The sequence below is a fragment of the Chaetura pelagica genome, unplaced genomic scaffold, assembly GCF_000747805.2.
Source record: "Chaetura pelagica isolate M959 unplaced genomic scaffold, ChaPel_1.0 scaffold107, whole genome shotgun sequence".
NCBI lineage: Eukaryota > Metazoa > Chordata > Aves > Apodiformes > Apodidae > Chaetura > Chaetura pelagica.
In genome coordinates this window covers 227863-247550 of record NW_009953979.1, presented here as the reverse complement: position 1 = coordinate 247550, position 19688 = coordinate 227863, and the positions used below count along the sequence as shown (strand labels likewise).

General features: G+C 41.0%; 1 protein-coding gene across 1 annotated transcript in view; it reads left to right on the top strand.

Annotated features, from left to right (window-relative positions):
- The window catches only part of DTNB (dystrobrevin, beta), a 175709-nt gene that overhangs the window by 31110 nt on the left and 124911 nt on the right, over positions 1-19688 (top strand). Inside the window, exon 7 of the mRNA XM_010002203.1 lies at positions 9501-9667. Within this exon, the coding sequence (XP_010000505.1) occupies positions 9501-9667 (167 nt within the window). The remainder of the gene's footprint in view (positions 1-9500; positions 9668-19688) is intronic.

The following is a 19688-nucleotide window of genomic DNA, read 5'->3' as shown; positions in this document are numbered from 1 at the left end:
TCTCTTATGTTGTGATCTGATACTAGAACTTGTGAGAACTGTGAAACCTTTCCGCCTTTACCAGGGGAAATTATAAAGACAGATCTTTTAGATTCAAAGGCAAATCTTGGACAGAAGGACAGCTCCTAGTAAATAAGTTCCCTGCTTAAGGTAAACTTCACTCTCCAGTGTTACATGCATTGGTTTTTTTTAACTGCAGATGCTTTACTAGAGGTGCTGAACTGTTTCTTCAGAACAGCTTTCGAAGGCTGTACATTTGGTATCAGATAATTCTGCCAGTGCAGATTAATGAGAACATGAAGTCTTAAAAATAATTTTAACTATTTCTTTCCTCATCAGCCTCACAAAGTTCAACACTGAGAGGTGCAAAGTCCTGCACCTGGGAATCATAGAATCATAGAATCTTAGGGGCTGGAAGGGACCTCGAGAGATCATCTAGTCCAACCCCCCTGCCAGAGCAGGGTCACCTAGAGTACATCACACAGGAACTCATCCAGGTGGGTTTTGAATGTCTCCAGTGAAGGAGACTCCACAACCTCCCTGGGCAGTCTGTTCCAGTGCTCTGTCACTCTTACAGTAAAAAAATTTTTTCGGATATTCACCTTGAACTTCCTATGCTCCAATTTACACCCATTCCCCCTTGTCCTATCACTGGTCATCACCGAGAAAAGCCTAACTCCGTCCCCCTGACACTCACCCCTTACATATTTGTAAACATTAATGAGGTCACCCCTCAGTCTCCTTTTCTCCAAGCTAAAGAGACCCAGCTCCCTCAGCCTTTCCTCATAAGGGAGATGTTCCACTCCCTTCATCATCTTAGTAGCTCTGCGCTGGACTCTTTCAAGCAGGGAAGGACTAACCCCATGCACCAGGGCACACTGGGGGCTGACAGGCTGGAAAACAATTTGGCAAATAAGTACCTGGGGGTCCTGATAGAGGCACCAAGTTGAATGTTAGCCAGCAATGCCATCTTGAAGCAAGGAAGACCACCAGTGTCCTGGGCTGCATGAGGAAGAGCATAGCTAGCAGGCCAAGGAGATGTTTATTGCCCTCTGTTCAGCACTGGTGAGACCAAATCTGGATAAGTGTCCAATGCTGGGCTCTCCAGTATGAGGGAGATGTGGATGTACTGGAGCAAGTCCCACAAAGGGCTACAAAGATGATTAAGGGACTGCAGCATATGTGGAATGAGGACAGACAGAGAGAGGTGGGATTGCTTAGCCTCAAGAGGAAAAGGCTCAGGGGGACCTTACCAATGTGTGCAACTAAGTGGTGGTGTCCTGGTTTTGGGCCCAAAATGACAACAAAGGATAGTCCCCATCACTCAGCTCCATCACCCCTGCCCCACAACACACACACTGGGATGAGGAGGACAAAGCTTATGGGTTGAGACAAAGGACAAGGAGGGTTCTTCACCAAACAAGGTCCCGGCCAAAACAGACTCAACTTGGGGAAAAAATAATAATTTAATTTCACACTAATCAAACACACACAGGACACAGGCACACAGGGCAGGGCTTGCACATGTTACCCCACCCCTCCCCTCTTCCCAGCCCCAAATCACTTTGTTCCTGGTCTCTCTCCCTCCTTCCCCCCAGCGGCACAGGGGAATGGGATTTAGAGTCAGTTCACAGCCTGGTGGTTCCTGCTGCTCCTTCCTCCTCAGGAAGAAGGATTTGTTACAGTCCTTCCCTGCTTCCCTACAGGGTCCTTCCTATGGGAGAGAGTCTTCCACGAACCTCTCCTTCATGAGTCCTTCCCACGAGGTTCAGAGCTGCTCCAGCAGTAGTAGTCTTGTTTGGGAGACAGTTGTTGATTTCCACTGTAAGTTGGTTTTCTCTAGATTACACCTTATCAGAGCGTAGTGCTTTTCTTCCCTAACCTTTCCTCCCAACCAGATGTTTGTTTCCTTCACAGCTTGTAAATATTCACATTAATTACTCTGGCAATCACTGCTGAGTTACTTCAGAGGCACTTGAACACCTCAGTTGACAGATTTAAAAAAAGTAAAACAATAATCCTGCAATTTCCTTGGTTGTCTTTTCAACTCTGATATAAGCAAAAGGCAATTAAGCTCTGAACTGAGCTTGTTTTATTGGAGAAATGACATTTGCAGGTGAAAAATTACATATCTTCTTTCTCAAGGCATCAAATAAACCCCATGGATTGCTTATATTGATCTAAACAAATCAGCCAGCATGTTATTTTTGAGAGCCATCATCTCAATTTGCATGCTAATGTGCATCATGGTAACAGTATGCTTTTGTGCAGGCATTCTAATCTATTTAGTTCTGCTTTTGCAGAAATAGGATCCTTTATAAATGCAAGTGCAAGAAGTCTTCAGGCTACATTTTTTCTCTCTTCCATTTATAACAAAGGGAAAATAGGGAAAATAATATTTAGCTTTTAACTTTTCAGGACTGTTACCTTCAGCTTATATTAGTGTTTCTAGAAATAGTTTGGTAGCTCATAGACTCTTTAGAGTAAGGATTGTATCTTACCTGAAATACAAAATTGAAAAATAAGAATGTGTGTAGTAGGGAGAATGCAGTTTCTGTTTAGGATTTTCCAACTAGAAATGCTCCATAACATTTTTTTAGCCATATCATGTCATTCTTCAGTTAGATATTGTAACTCAAGCTTTGGCCTCCTTCTGTGACAAATCTTTAACTTTCCCAGAAGATTAAAGTAATTAAATTTCTGAATGGGATTGAGAATTTCTTCCTTTCCTAAAATGACAAAATTTATATTTAGAAGCTGCTAAGCAGCATCAGCTGGAGTAAACCTTTTACTTCTCCCAAGGAAAAACAGAGCCTTGCAGGGGAAATATTTTTTTACTTTCCTTTGAAAAAAGGGACTGGGGGGGTGGGAAGCTAGAAAATGCACAGAGCTGTGGTGCTGATGGCATTTTTGGTTCTTGGCTTTTTCACATTTCTTGCAAGGAGGAAAGTGATTTTCTTAGAAGATCTGCCAGACATGTTGGTGTTTTGACGTGAAGTATATGGACCATCTATCTTTAAACTTCCCTGCAACATTATTCCCTTGGGGGGTCAGCAGAGGCTGGCCAAGGGTGTGCTGGGCTGTTGCAGACTCCTCGTGGTCTGTGTCCCATCTCTCTCCCCATTGCTTCCTTACCCTCCATGCTTGTGCTGAGCAGTGTTCTTAGTGTCCAGGTGGTTTTGTTGCCATTTCTTTGCCTTTCCTGAAGAACAAGAGAAACTTCCTTTCCAGAAGCAGAATTGCCTTATTTTCACAGTTTTCTTTCTTTCTCTCCTCTCCCATATTTCTGCAAATTCTAGTGTCAGTCAAGAAATATAATACGAGCTTATAGACATACTCTGAGTTATCCTGATGGTGGTAAAGGAGATCCAGTGACAGAAACTCATGCTTTCTATTCAGCCTGTCCTTTGCTGCTCTGAATGTATCACTGACACTACTGTGGCTTTTTTCCATCAAGAAACTAGTGTCCATAAGGATTTTGGCGTAATGTTTTTAGGAATACTCAGGAACCAAAAGTTTTTCGGTTTTTCCTTTAGAGGATCTGGGTGTTTTCATGGAGGTCTGCATTGTCCTTGGGCTGTTTGTAGGTAAATAAAGGCCAGTGTCTTACCACTCACACAGCAAGGAATTTCTTCCTAAGATGATCTCTCAATCACCCCTCTTTCAGTATAAAGCAATTCCCCCTCATCCTGTCACTCCCTACCCTTGTCAAAAGTCCCTCCCCAGCTTTCCTGTAGCCCCTTCATGTCCTGGAAGGTGCTCTGGGTTCTCCCTGGAGCCTTCTCCAGGCTGAACAACCCCAACTCTCTCAGACTGTCTCCAGAGCAGAGCTGCTTCAGCCCTCACATCAACTCCATGGCCTCCTCTGGACTCACTCTTAACAGCTCCATGTCCTTCTTGTGCTGGGAACCCCAGCACTGGACCCAGCACTGCAGGGGGTCTCACCAGAGCAGAGGGGTACAATCCTCTCCCTGGCTCTGCTGGTCCTACTGCTGGGGATGCAACCCAGGACACAGTTGGTTTCTGAGCTGCCAGCACACGGTGCCAGCTCATGGTGAGGAGCTCATCACCCAGCACCCCCAAGTCCTTCTCCTCAGGGCTAGAAGCACATTTCAAGAAGAAGCCTCTGCAAAGGTATTTCAGTCCCTGCTGCCCTGGTATGTAATTTCTGTCTGAGGTAACTTGGATAGCATAAATCAACTGTTCCGTGTACTGTTTTTACAGAGTGTAGAAGATGTTAAGCTACTAGTCAGCAGAGTCTTTGCACAACTGAAACTGGGTTTTGTGATACCCTTCTGTTTTTCTGTGCCCTGGTTAGAGCCTTTGTCTGGCTGGACACCTTGGAGTGTGTTTCACTGGTAGTATTCAGTGAGTTTTAAAGCCCATGCTTTTTTGGATAAAAATTCTGCTTTAGCCTCTTCTATTTTGCTGGTCCCTAAGATTTTCAGTGGAATGTAGATTATTTTTAATATCTCTTAATGTGTTTAGTCCCAGAGATTAGGTTTTGTTTAGAGACTTGGCAGCAGAATGCAGGGTCAGAGAGTATTTGGGTGTATTCACAACTGTTAATATAGACCAAGGAGGTCAGGTTCCTGCTGTAGAGTAGGGTATATATAGATTCCTGCTCCAAACTGCCACCTAGGCAGGCCTCTGTCCATTGATTTTTAGTTAAGGATATTAACCTCCTGGAAGAGTTCTCCTTCAAATAATTTGAAGAGTTTCTATGGATTAATTAAAAGGCAGAGTTGAAACATGGAGCTTGGCACATACGTTATATACTAGACAGAATTTCTGTGGTGAAATTGTACACAGTTTTTTAAGGAATGCACCACTTGGAGTATTTGGCTTTTTGTGCTATGTAATGCTCAATTAAGCAGATGATTGCAGTTTTATCCCCTAGCTGAAAGTATCCATTGTGTTTTACATTGGAGTGATAGAATTTAGAAGTCAGGGATGTACACATGAGGATTGCTGGCCTGTGTCCACTGGGTCAAAAGAAAAACTCATAGCAGTATGTCCTGTTTACAGATGTGGCTATTGATACCACATGTAAAAGAATACTATAATAAAAGGTTGTATTTATAGTCGGCAAGTTCTTCAAAGCATTTCTCCAACATTAATTGTCTTAGCCAGAGTTTTGAACAGTGGAGTTTTTTTCAGGTCTTCCTTGAACATTTTTATGTGAAAAATGTTGGATTTTTACATCTTCATCGTGTTTTATCTTTGTGCTTTTATTATCTCCTCTTTGATTCCTTTTCTTGCGTTTTGCAGCTGTCATTTTTTCATTTTCCTTTAACTACTAGTTTTTTAATTTATTTTGGAATTTCTCCTACACAATTTAATAAAGATTCTGTTCTTTTCCCCTGCTTATTTCTATCTGTGTTTTGTTATTGCTACCATTCTTCCTATGGAACTACTCTGTCACCTGGAAGCAGACTACATGGAATTGCTGCTCAGTTTCAGACCAATCTCTGGTCATTCCCTCCTGCATCGTTCTTCTCTCATGTACCTTTAAAATTAGGGTACTTTGAAACTACATGTGGCTCCAAAATGTGGATCTGCAATATTCCTCTAAAACTCTTCTATTTTATTTTAGCAATCTGTCATGTATATAACTATCATATTTTGGAAGCCCTACTCATATGCCTCGATGGGAAAGGCATTGTTCAGGTAGAGCAAAGACTCTGGGCATCAGCAGTCAAAATGTAAGATAAAATATGAATACATAGAGCTAGGGCAGTGTATGAAGATACCAAGACAAGGAGGAATTTGGGGTTTGCAACTCAAAAACTGGTGGTGGCGTAAAGATACCTATGTATGGGTGGGAAAGAGTAATAAGAGATGTTGATCAGAACAGCTTCTGTGGGAATGTGAGAGGCTGAGGGATTTCCTAAGGTCAGAATTGAAGGGACAGGCAGTAAGTGTGTATTTAGTAAGATTAGGGACAAAAGGAACTTGGGGCTAGGGAAAAAAATATGATTAATTTTTAGCCCTTGGAATCTGCAAGCCTAAATAGTGTGTGTATTTTAATGTTGGAGAGCAAGGGGAACAGACCAAAGAAGAAATGGCTCTGAGAAGTCTGAGGTAAATCACAAGATGGCACAAAATCTTTGGAGAAATTAGGGGGTTGTAGAAGAAATAAAATGCAAAGTATCTGTGTGATAAAGGAGGGAAGAAAAGGAAGAGCAGAAAGGACACATCACATTCTTCCCCACACAAAAAAAGCACCCACAAACAAACCAAGAAGTTTCATCTTTTTGGTTTCTATCTTGATGACCACACACCTTGCCCATGATACAACAAACTGATACTGATTGTTCCAATCTTCTCTTCACCCATCATTGTCAGAGCAGGCTTTTTGCAGTACATTGAGTGCTGTGGCCATTATTATTTTGCCTTGTGTTTTATTTTATCAATGTTGTTATTCCTTTCCTAAACCAAGCATATCCATTTCAAGGTTTTGATTCTTTGGTTCAGGACTCTGTAGTGCTTTTGTCACCTTTTCATCAGAAGTAATATCTTCTACGTGCATCGAGTCAGAAAAGATAGAGACATTTTTGAAAGGTGGGGAAGAGATAATACCAAGCAGTATGCAGAGGTAGAACATGCTGCCATCAGTTGATAATAGGATATTGCCTTTTGTTAAGGTAGTGACCTAATACTGTAGGTTGGCAGGAGACAGGACCCCTACCACAAGCAGAAAGGATACTGGGGGAGAGTGAGGAGGTGTGTGCATGCAAAAATCATAACTTTGGGAACTTGTGACTTCATCCATCTCTTTTTCTAAAGGCAAACTGGAATGTATGTAAACATTCTTAACATATTTGCCTCCCTGTTTCTTAATATCCTCTGTCAAAAAGTTTCAGCACCTCCTTGGACTTGAAGCTGAGGTGAGATCACTGTTAAAATCTTCTTAGGGTGAGAAAGTTTTTTTCCTAATGTTCTAGCATGAGTTTTTTCTTATTGCAGTTTAAACCCTTAAGTACCTGTTTTTTGGCCCCTGGCTCTGGAGAATATATTGCTATTTTTGTAAGTACCTCTTGCATGTTTGATGATACCTTCTCCTAGCTAAGTTGTCCAGTAGATATTGTTCAAACAGTTTTACTGCTTTCTCTTGTACATATAATTAACCCACATCTTTCCTGAAATGTGATGCCCCAAATTGGACATTTTTAATGATCCTTCAATATGTTTATGAAAATGTTGACCATTGTGTGTGTCCTGGAATAAAACCCTTTACTTATTAGATTTTTCCATTGTGACAATTAATTGCTCTCTGGTCTTTTTCCAATGAGATTCACATCCAAGTGACAGTCCTTTCATCTACTGTGTGTTTCCCTCTATCATGAGGATATAATGGGAGACCAATGTTGTAAGAATGACTGAAGTAAAATGAAAAATGGATGACATTTGATGCCTATTTCTATTTTCAAGGACAATTACTCTGTCATGGAAAGACATTACATTGATTTGGCAAGTGTTGTCCGTGATTCATTTCTCTGTTGTTCTTCAGGCGGTCACAGTACTTTGCTTTATTATTTGTTGCAGTGTGTATTCTACAAGTTAAAAAAACATGAGAAGTCAGTAGTTACATATGTATTATTTCACACCCTTTTTAAGAATCATAATTACAATTTTTCTAGTTTCCCTCTTAAATCCCCTGTTAGTTTACACTCATTCTGGTTTTGACTTTGGCTCTAAGTATTTGAGTTATTCTTTTAACCCTCATTAATAATTTGTCCCAGTTTTTGCTTCTGTAGGTTTCCTTTGGAATTTGGGTTGTCTTAGTTTTAGTCACTTGGTCTTTCACTGCAGTCTGCACTTTTCTCTGCACTGAGATAGTTTATGCTTCTTTCTTTAGCATAGTTTCTTGAAGGGACTCACAGTTCTAACTCAGTTTTCCTGTTGAATTGTTTCTTCCCATAGCTTGTCTACTAATTCTCATGAGTTTACTGAAGTGTGCTCTATCAGAGTCATGTTTGCTCTTCCCTGCCTCCTAAAATTCACAAAATTACTCTGGTGGCATTTTGACTTAAGGTCACTTGCATCTTTTTCAACCAGTTCTTTTTTACTGTTTTAAGTGTAGAAGTCTTCCTTCTCATTGCTTTCTCCACCTTCTCTAATAGAAAAAACCAAAAAGGTCACCAGTTTCTCTAAAGTCCATTCCCACTGGTATTTATACATTGTAATTGCCTACAACAATCAGTCCTTTGCTTTATACAGTGTTGCTGTGTGCTGCCATAAAGCATCATCTGCCTGATCATCTTGACTTAATTATCTGTGATTTCCTGACCAGGTCAAGGCTCAAGTTGTATTTGCTTTAATTGTTACCCATCTGTTGTCAGCAGTTTTTGGCATATGCATCCAGTCCTGAGGCAGCAGGCAATTCTGCACTGGTTAACTGGCCGAGCCTTCCCATGGAAGCTGCATCTCTGTGCAGTAACTTTATTGCCCTGTGCAGGATTGCACAGTCTCAGAACAGCTCAGTCATCATTTTTATCAATGATCAAAACTTCCGACTCTTTCCAGTTCTTTCTCTTACATCTTTCTCTAGTTTCTAACAGACATTATAAGAATATCTAAGAATTTCAGGTGACTGGCCACTGAGCTGCTCTTTTTTCCTGTGGTCTTCTCCATAGCACTATTAGTTATACTTGTAATTGTTTACACTCTAGACCCACAGCAATGCTAAACCATTTGCTCCTGTAACTCACCTTCATCCTTCCAGTCTAATTCCTCTGCTTCACCTTTTGAGATGCATTTTGACAGGGAGAGATATCTCCCTTACCTCATTCTCACATTCTATTTTTGTTTATTCTGAAGACTTCTCTCTTAAATGCAGCAAGTCTGTGATTGTTTGTTTGTGGGTAGAAGAGCTTTATGGTGCCTCTGCATGTCACACCTACTTTAATTTTCCAGTTCTCGAGATGTAAAGGTCCAGAGGTATGTTGGGGTTTGCTTCAATGTGAGAGACAAAGGTACAAGAGGCAGGTCACGGTCAGGGAAGAGCAAGGGAGGTTCCTCAGTGAGAGGTGATCCAGAGCAGAAGCCCATCATGGTGCTCTGAATTTGGCTCTTCTGTGAAAAGCTCTCTTGACTGACTTGAGGGTAAAGTGATCTCCCTGGGGAGAAATAAACAGTTGTGAATAAAGCCTTTCTGCTTTCCTGTCCACTTGTATGTGTTCTCAGTGTTGTTGGACTTGCATGGAGACTTCTGGGACTGAGAAGGGAAAAATCTGAGGAAGAAATATTGAATTTGTCACATGAAAGTGCTGTGTTACCACCAACTTAAATTTACAGTTAATCTTACCAAAATTACCTGCTCTCCACTGAAAATCCATGACCTGCCCAGAATAGCAAGTTGGTTTAGTGGATTAAGAACCTGGGGGTGGATTTTGGAAGCATCAAATGCAATTTGATGGTCAAGGTTTTCCTAAAGTTTGTTTATTTCTCTTTTATTATTTCTTTCCCTTCCTCCCTCCTCCCCCATCTCCACCAAGTCTTCCATCCCGTGGAATGTTCGTACTGCCGCTGTGAGAGCATGATGGGTTTCCGGTACCGATGCCAGCAGTGCCACAATTACCAGCTCTGTCAAAACTGTTTCTGGCGTGGCCATGCAAATGGTCCCCACAGCAACCAGCACCAGATGAAGGAGCATTCCTCTTGGGTAACTCACCTTTGTTTGTCATGCTGCAATAGCCACCTCTGTACTAATTTATTCTGAAAGTTAAAAGTTTGTTTTAGTAGAACTGCACAGGAGGACTTAACTAAAAACTTAGGTTTTTTTCAAAATAGCGAAAGCATTTAAATAGGTAAATTGTACTGGTTTTATTATAAGTAATGTATTGATGGTTATTGTATTCAGTGCTGCTTAAAGCACAAAAAGCAGCACAGTCCTTCTCAAGGCCTTCACAGACGTATTTTCTTCCATTCTTCACATAATTCCTACTTTTCTTACATTTTCCTTTCTTCTGGCTTGAAAAGGCCTAAAGATGGCAACAGAGAGGTAAACCAGTTAGTGTGAATGCTGTGTTTAGCAAGGAGCTTTATCCAAGTGGCATCTTTAAAGATAGTATTTCTTTAAGAGAAAAATTATCCTGACAGTTGTGAATATATGCACTGAAAACTCCTAACTAAAAAGCCTTAAATTATTTGAGAAATAACGTTCAATTAGATGGCTATAGGATAATTAGATCTGAAGAAGTAACACAGCATTTTAGATGTAAAAACCTATTTTATGCCAAAAGATTAAGCCCAACCTTTTACTTATTCAAAGAGAAGTTCAAATGATGATTGGATTATAATTAGTAATTATCTTCATGAGGAAGAGTCATTATAGTATTACTGTTTCATTTAGAAAATTGGGACTTAATACCATTCAGTAGTTGGAAGGCAAAGATAGGAAAATTCAGACTTAAACATTGTCCTTTTTTTAACTGTGTGGGTAATGAACTTCTGGAATGTTTAATCTGAACTACTAGCAGATTATTATCTCCTTAAGTCTATATAAATTCAGTCTGCAATTTTAATACAAAGAATATCTAAATGGTAGCTCTAGCTCTAGCGTAGATATTTCCTTCTGAAGACTCTGCCCTGTGTTTGCAATGAGTTGGGTTTGAGGGTCTGTGCCTCATTCTGGTGCCAGGACCTGTGAATCTGGCATCTGCCTTGTTTCAGTATTAACTGCTGAGGTGGTTGATTCTTGCTAGGCTGTACAGAATAAGTTGATTTTAAGATACGATGCAAATTGTAGGAGTGGGAAGTATATCCCAACACAAGAGGGACATGGAGTGCTTGGAGCAGCTCCAGAGGAGGCCACCGAGATGATCCCAAGGGCTGAAGCCTGGAGCAGCTCCTGCTCTGGAGACAGGCTGAGAGAGTTGGGGTTGTTCAGCGTGGAGAAGAGAAGGCTCTGGGGAGACCTTAGAGCACCTTCCAGGCCCTGAAGGGCCTCCAGGAAAGCTGGGGAGGGACTTTTGATGAGGTCATGGAGTGATGGGATGAGAGGGAATGCTTTCAAGCTGCAAGAGGGGAGATTTGGGATGAGATCTGAGGAAGAAATTCTTTGCTGTGAGGGTGGTGAGACACTGGCCCAGGTTGCCCAGAGCAGCTGTGGCTGGCCCATCCCTAGCAGTGTTGAAGGCCAGGTTGGATGGGGCTTGGAGCAACCTGGTCTGGTGGGAGGTGTCCCTGTCCATGACAGGGGGTGGGATTAGATGAGTTTTGAGGTCCCTTCCCACCTAAACCATTATCTGAGTATATGATTTGATGAAAAGGAGGATGTTCAGACTGTTTCCTTCTGCAGCTGGCTTAGTGGAAGGTGTCCCTGCACGTGACACGGGGGTTGGAACTATATGATCTTTAAGGTCCCTTCTAATCCAAACTGTTCCATGATTCTGTGGTTCTTCAAATAGAAGGAGAAGAGGGAATTGCACTACAGAAGCAACACTCAACAAGGGACAGAACTGGAAACAGAAAATAACTGGAAACAGTACTGGGAAGACAGAGTTATATAAGCAAAATGTTACAGAATGTATGAAAGAAAATGATAGTTTGAAACCTTGAGGAGACTAAATTTTAATATCTTATGGAATGAAAACATCGATACATGAAAACAATTGGTCCAGAAATCTGTAGAAGTAATTTTAGCAGCAGGAAATCTGGCTGTCTTGTACAGAAACAAGATGTAACTCATCCTAGTAAGAAACTGCAGGAGTAGGTGCAGTGGAAGGAACATTAGCAAAGGTGTGCTATGAAATCTGTTTGTGGGAGGCTTGTGTAGTAGAACTGTGCAGTTACACCTGGACATGGGCCAAAGGAATAAAAGTTGTGAAGAGAGAAGAAGATACTTACATTTCTTGTTCTGAATCCAAATCAAAGAAAGATTAATTTAAGAAGCTAAAGGTTGTCTAAAGGTGAAGTAACAAATTTAGTAAACAATAAGGCAATCATAAGGAAAATTTATGTTCCTGTAGTCTGAAGTAGTATTTCTGGCTCTAGTTCTAGAAACTTATTTCTTTTTAACCATTTGCTGGGTTTTTTAAACAACAAAGTGTTTTAAACAGACAAAATAACCCCAGGGATATATAAAATACTACTACAAATTGGGTTGTCTCCTCTAAACTGAGCATGGAAGCATTTAAGAGAGGGGTCTCTTACATTTATTCTTTTTTTTTTTTTAACTTTTACAAGTCTTGTGTGTTAATTAGTTGAAAATTGTTCTTAATTTAAAAAAATGTTAGTTTGGGATTTGGACTGTATCACTGCTAGATAAATGTCAGATAAGGAAATCCTTCACTTGGTGAGATCAGGGAATGAGAAGTGTCTTTTTCATGTCAGTCTTCATTAGGACACTTCTGCCTGGTGCTGCTGGTAAAGAGGCGAAGCTGAACCTGATAAAAAGGTGGAAAATACCCAGTAAAGGCAGTAACTTTGAAGATGTCTATTCTGGATTCCTTATGTTTTAAAAAATGATGCAGTTCAGTAGAGAAAATTGTCACGTTCTCAGGTGGGACTTGGCAGCTACAACATTTAATGAAGCTTTAAATTAGCTGGTTCTCTGATACAATAAAAAATTATTTGGTTTTCAAATCAGTCAGATATAGTTCAGTCTTCATGGTGTATTTGCAGAGCTATAGAGCCCTAAGATCCATAGTAAGTATTCATAATAAGTATTTCCATCAAGTTCTTTCCTGAAATTCTGAAGTGCCTTTGATAATTTTTTGATACTATAAATCACATAGTGTCATGGGTTTTTTTATAATTATATATGTAAAAGATATTATAATAAATATGTAAGTTCAGGTAGAAACATTTATTGAGATGTTTTGCTGCATAAACATGCTGCTTTTTGGGGTCTGTTTGGTGGGGAAAAAAACAACTTCAAACACTTTCCAAATTTTTCCTTTCAGGCTATTTCGTTTTTATTAAATAGCCTTAAAGACTGATTCATTTAGTTACATATGCGCAGCAGATCTGAAAATCAGATTGTTCATTTTGAAAGCCTGTAGAATATTCGTTGCTCATTCTGTTTATTGTTTAGTCTGTTCAACTTCAGCACTGTCAGTCATAAATTCCAGGTAAAATGTTAAAATAGCCAAGTTCCCCTAAGGGGTTGTACCCTAGGGTGTAAGTTTTGATGCCTTGTTATCAGCTGCAATTGAACCTCTTCCTGCTATAAATAATGGAATGTTTGTTATTAATAATTGTCCTTAACATTGTGGCTTTGGAGTGTGTATCAGCAAAGAAAACAAATGTTTAGTTGTTTCTATAGTGATAATATCTATGGCTTCCGTTGGGAAGTCATTATACTAGGAACTAATCGGATCTCAAACAGAAGACAGACCCTTTTATCTACCGAGTTAAAGTCTAGCAATACCTTAAGTAGCTGTTAATAAGATTATGCTCTCAAAATGACATCTTATATTTCTGGTTCCTTTAATTTCCCATTTCGACCACCTTAAAGTTATTAAGCATTTTCCAACATGTTTTTGTTCAGTCCCCCAGAAACAAGCTGACGGTGTTAAATAACCTGCTCTGCCTCCCTGTCACGTCGCTGTCTCTGTGCTGTGTCACATGGGCTCCTCTTCTCAAATGACGTAAAACCCCTCCTTTTCTAATTCCACATCTCCCAGCAGAGGGCACGCTGCCTTCGTGCTCCGGCCGGGAGCCCGCCGGGACAGCTGGGCTCACCCTGCACCTCCAGTGCGGAGAGCTGGGGGCAAACACGGGTGTTCCAGCTCCCTCCTTGCAGCACCATTTCCCTGTTGCCTCCTTTCCACTTAATCCTCTGCTGGGAGAAGAGGGAACCTTCCCTGTGCACAGACTCCGAAATTTTTTTGCTCACTTCCCCTTTTTCAATGTGTAGGAAGGGTGAGTGTGCTGCCTTACGTTGTGTCTACACCCTGTGTAGTTTACACTTAGGATATTACAAGGAATACCAGTAAAGTGAGGCAGATATTGGAGCAAGGAGAAGAGAGAGAAACTGATAACTTTAAAACCTCCATTTTGAAAGAAGTGTTCTTAACAACCAAGATTCAATTCAGTTTTTGTTGCTTATAAATTTCTAGCAAGTGTTTACAAAACCTTTTTGTTAGAGGTGCATGTGATTTATAAGTAGAATATAATAGTATATAAATTTATATATAGACAATTAGAAAAAGGTAAAAAGACAGCTTTTGGTACTGTAGTTTGTAGTTCCCAGCATTTTAATTCTGTAATGGATTTTTATTTTTTTTTAAGAGATGTAGCTTTTGATAAGAAGGCAGGTGGACAGAGAGAGCATCTATAAACCCTTCTGAAATGCAAAGGATCTGGCAGTACACAGTACAGATGCAATGGGTTTCCAAACAGAACATCACAGTTGCATTTCACTGATAATTTGTCATATCTTTTGCACATATAACAGTTTTTCAATGGTATCTGTCAGTAATATATTAGTTTACCCATCAGAAGGTGGTCAGGCTGTTGGCATTTGCTGCAGGTAGCTCAGCCATGTGTGCTTGTGCAGGTCTGGGCAGCTCCAAAAGGAACGGGTGTCTGGGTGCAGCACAACAGGCTTTCCTCTAAACTTGGTTAAGAACATATACATGCTATCAGAAGGCAGCTGCCAGCAGGGTTTCCAGCAGTGTGCATCTTTGCTCATGCAGGGAGCTTGGAACTAGATGATCTTTAAGGTCCCTTCCAGCCCAAACCATTTTGATTCAGTGATTCTATGCCTTGCTGCTCAAGCAGAGCCAGACCCTGCACAGAGCAGCTGCATGCCAGCATCTGCCTCTGTATCTCTGGGAAAATGAGTTGAGTAGTTGTTCTAGTTCTTAAAATTACATTTGTTTATGAGGCAGTTGCAACTTATACCAGCATCACTGCGTAAATTTTATTTTGTCAATGCTTTATTTGTAACTAAGTCAGATTTTTTTTTCTTAAATTTTTATTTAATCTAGGACAGTCCTTGACTGAATAGCATCACAGAATTGTTCTGGTTGGAAAAGACCTTTTAAGATCAGGTCCAACCTTTAACTGCCAAGGCCACCACTGAACCATTGATGATACACTTACTGAAATAACCGATCCCCAAGTAGTTGGTTTGCTTTTGATCCTGAGGTTGTGTGCCACAGGAGAGTGATTCAGCGGTTAACAGGAAAGGCATTTAACCAGACCTTGTGGCTATACAAGTGGAACGTGAAATCACCTGACGAGTGTAGGTGCAGAGCAGAGTTCCCTTCAAATTCTTATGTTACAAAAGAGAACAAACATTCCAGCCTCTCAAAATTACATATTTTACTTTTTTTCTGCTTTCTCTGGAATCTGGAGAAGCCAGATGTGCTTGCTGGCAGGTAGACAATGTTTTGGAGCAGTGTTTTCTGCTGCATATGAACTTGAGTAGCATGGCTGAGGAATGCAGTTTTGTAGCTTGCCACTGCAGTAGTGCAGAAAGCAGCACACCAGCAGTGCTGTGCCTGGATAAAGATGACTTTCATAATCACCTGATCTGTTCTGACCTCGATTTCTTCTTCAATTGAAAAATTTATTAAAATATATCATCTAGAAAGTGGTGGTGGAATTGATGTTAGGGGAACAGTTCTAGGTATCTGGATTCATACATAAGGAAGTAGTCTGCCTCTGACTCTGAACTTCATAGGTGTTTCTGAAGACAGGAAATCCAAAAATGCATGTCTCAAATAATCAGCTGAAAAAGGAGGAGATCCACTGGGCTATCTAGACAGTAATTGCATATTGAATTGTAACTCAGTTCCTCAAACACTTAGGGTAACTGGCAGCAAATGTTTTTCACAAGTTTTTTTCAGTCTATGCATGATGGAAAAGGAGCAGAAAATGTTTCTTTTGAATATTTATTAAAAGACTTGGGGAAAATGGTGGGTATCCTCCAGTGATAGGTGTAGATATGTAAAAGGCTGAGAGTTTGCTGGAGAGGGATTCTCAGGAAGGCAGTAAAATTTAAAAAGCTTTGTTGTGCTGCAAAGCAGGAGCTCTGCAAGAAGTGCTGCAAAGCGCTACTGGTGCATTGCTAGAGCCAGACTGGCACCTGCAGCTTCTGAACCTTCTGGAATAATACAGAGGAGAAAACTTTCGTGAGTGCCTTGGCAATTAGATGGTCAGTAAAAGGGGAAAGAACATTGCTGTATGACTTCACATTTTGGAGGAAGACCAAACCCATGAATACCTGGGTCCAGGAAGGTTGCTGAAATGTTGTGTCCGTATAAAGAGTCTGGATTCTGTTGATGTGGCTGACCTTTTTTTTGGATCATCGACCACGCTTATCATCAGCCTGACATAATGGCCACAGCAGTGCAAATCCTGCTGAGTCATGTACTGTGCCCATTTAGGATGTAAAACAAAATGGATTGTCTGCTCGCCATTCTCTGGAGAGCGAGGGGAGGGAGGCAGAGCCGCGCGGCGTTGACTGGTTTCTACAGTTACGCTTCTGTAGCAGAAGGAAACATTAAGTGGTTGAAAGCATCTGAAAATAAAGGCACACCATACTGTTTTCTCATCTAAAGCTGAAGGTAAATAAGGCCATGAATAGGACTTTAGGATGTGTGAAACCTTTTCCAAAGGCTGAAATTCTTTATTAGTGTTAACTACTTATTTGGAGGTGAAAGTTACGAATACTGGTGATTTTGCAGTCATAACATCCAAGTTCCAAACTCACTGGTATCCTGTTGTGATAGAAGTTACAGATACTCCATAAAAGGTTGTTTGCCCCCAGCTATGATAGAATTGTTTTGGTTGGAAAAGACCTTCGAGGTCATTAAGTCCAACCATTAACTGAACACTGCCAAGTCCACCGCTAAACCATGTCCCTCAGCACCACATCTACAATTTAGATCAAAGTCAAGAAGAAACAAGGTGAGCAGCTGGGGAGGAAGACAATGGTAAAAACACAGCAGTGCTGATGATGGGCAAAAGGTGTTGGTGATGGGAAGGGGGAATTGTGTCTGTTGTGAGTTTTGCAGTGGTGGGAGGGATGAGAGGATTGTATGATATTGGGGTTTTCTGTTCGAGTATTCTGCTTGTATGAAGGGAGAACATCCCATCCTTGCAGAATGCAAAGGTGCTTACAGATTATTCCAAACAGGTCAGGAGGCCAAGACTAGCAACAGTGATGAGGGGTGTTTTTTATTAGGAATTTCTAAGGTAGAATTCAGCTAATTGAAGGGGGAAGCTATTTCTCAGGGAAGCACGATGCCCATCCAAGGTGTACTTGCCTGCAAAGCAGTGTGCTTGTCCAACCTGCTGGGCTCTTTTCACTGTCAGCTGCACTGAGAAGCATTATCAAAAAGTTTGGTTTAATGGAAATTATCTTTCCCCTATAATTTTCAGAAAGTGAGGCTGTGGTAGTGGGTCAATTGTAGAGCATTCGAGACAGCACCGCATTTGTTTGACAAAATAAATGGTGGGGTAGCACAATAGGATATAGTGCTTGTTACCACAATGGGAAAAAAAACCCTCCAAAATAGCCTAAAAATGCTGCAAAGAGAAGGTCACAGAAAAGGCAGGCTGAGGATAGATCATCTGTGCAGGAACCAAAAGATGAACAGGGTAAAAAGTGAAGTAGGAAACACTCTAAAAGGAGGAGAAATGGAGAACAAATTGAGAGAGAAAGAAATGTGGAAAATTTCAACATGTAGAAGAATTAATTTAGGTAAAATTTTACTTTGGGTGCCATCTCGTTTGTGTGCATAATTTATATTTTACTGTGAACTTAGTAAGAAGTTGTATAAAGATTGCATCATAGGATCTCAAAGTAATTAAAGGCTGATGATTATCTGTAGGACCTGTCATAGTGACAGTGCCATGCACTTCAGCACTGTTCACAAGGATCATCCATTGATTGCAACCTACCAGGTTATCTCAACACATTAAAAAATATAAAATAAAATAAGCTTACTGCCAGTCAGTCTTTTTAGCATGTATTATTTAGTTAATTAGTAAGCTGAAGTGCTTCTGAACATGTTGTTTTACAGAACTCCCTCTAGGTCACCACCTGAAGCATGTAGTTATCTTGACATCCTTCCTCCTGAAACCTTCATTGGTGACAGGAGATAAGAATCCTATATCCATCAAGAGATGTTGCAGGGCAACTTTGATAGGGCCAAGATTTTTGGCTGCAGAAGCCAAGGGAATATCAGGAAGAATGAATGGCCTGTTTCACCTGGTACCTGAAGGTTGTTAGGTGGCTTCCTCTCCATTACCTTTAGAGATTCTGCTGCTTCACAGGTTGGATCTGTGGGTTGATGAATAAAAATTCCAGAATCTGAAAGGAATGGGAGTTTTCAGTTTGCATTGACTTTGAGTTGTAGGGTGATTGAAGAAGGATAATAAATCTTCGGTTAAGACCCAGCTATCTTAATATATTCCCATAGACATCCAGCTCATCTTTCTTTTCTAATTTGAAAGGAATTTCGTCTTTTTTCATTGTTTCCCAATTAATATTAGTATTTTGCTTTATACTTGAAATGCATCCCAATCGACTACAATCCATGTAAATCCAAAGAGGGAAGAACTTCCTCACGCACAGTTTCTCCACTCAAAAAAGCCTTTATTGCCTTTTTTAAATTGCTCAAGCCGAGAGGCCCAGAGTTAAGATTCTCACTGGATCATCAATAATTTATTTAATTGTTAATAAATGTTAGTGATTGCTAGTTACTAATTTCTGTTAACTGTAACTATATGTGTAACTCCTGTCCTGCTGTTCTGGTTTGGTTTGGTGGGTTTTTTGGTAGCAGGGGAAGGACCACAGGAGTGGCTCCGGTAAGAAGCTGGGAAGCTCCCCCTGCTCCAAACCCAGCCAAGGAGCCATTAGAGGGACAATAGATGTGCCTCAGCGATTAACATAAGAAAGAACAGCTATAACACCTGAGCAGAGAAGCACTTGGGGGAGAAGAGCTGTGCTGGGGAAAGAGAGCAGTGCTGGTGGTTGGTGAGGAAGAAGTACAAGAAGGTGCCCAAGCAGAAGTTTACCTGCAACCCATGGCGAGATGGCAGAGTTTCCCCCTGCACTCATGGAGGAACATTCTGGAACATTCCCTGAAGGTGCCAGGAGGGGTGAACTTGGCCAGTGGACTTGGATTTTGTGGCCAGAGGATTTGCTGCCTGTGGACTCTGATTGCACAGCTTTGGAAGACCCCGGTGCCAGGGGAGTTTGTTCCCGAAGGAGCCCGTGACTCTGTGGGAAGCCCAGGCTGGAGCAGGTTGTTCCAGACCTCGTGGGAAGGACTCATGAAGGAGAGGTTCATGGAGGATTCTCCCCCATGGAAGGGACCCCGTGGGGAAGCAGGGAAGGACTATAAGGAATCCTTCCTGAGGAGGAAGGAGCAGCAGGAACCACCAACCTGTGAACTGACTCTAAACCCTATCCCCATCCCCCTGTGCCACTGGGGGAAGGAAGAAGAGAGACCGGGAACAAAGTGATTTGGGCCCTAATTCTACTTAGAATTATCTTACAGGAGCAGTAAAAAAGTTTTGTAGAAGTAATTAGCCACTAGGTTACACATAAATGGACTGTTATGTTAGTGAGTGAGATCAGAAAACCAGAGCTGCTGGGTTGCATCTGAGCTCTCATAAAAGCATTATCTGGCCTCCCACATCACTGGCCTGAATTCAGGGGACGTAATGACATTTTAAGACTTAATTTTGTAAGTCAACATTGGACTTAAACCACATTT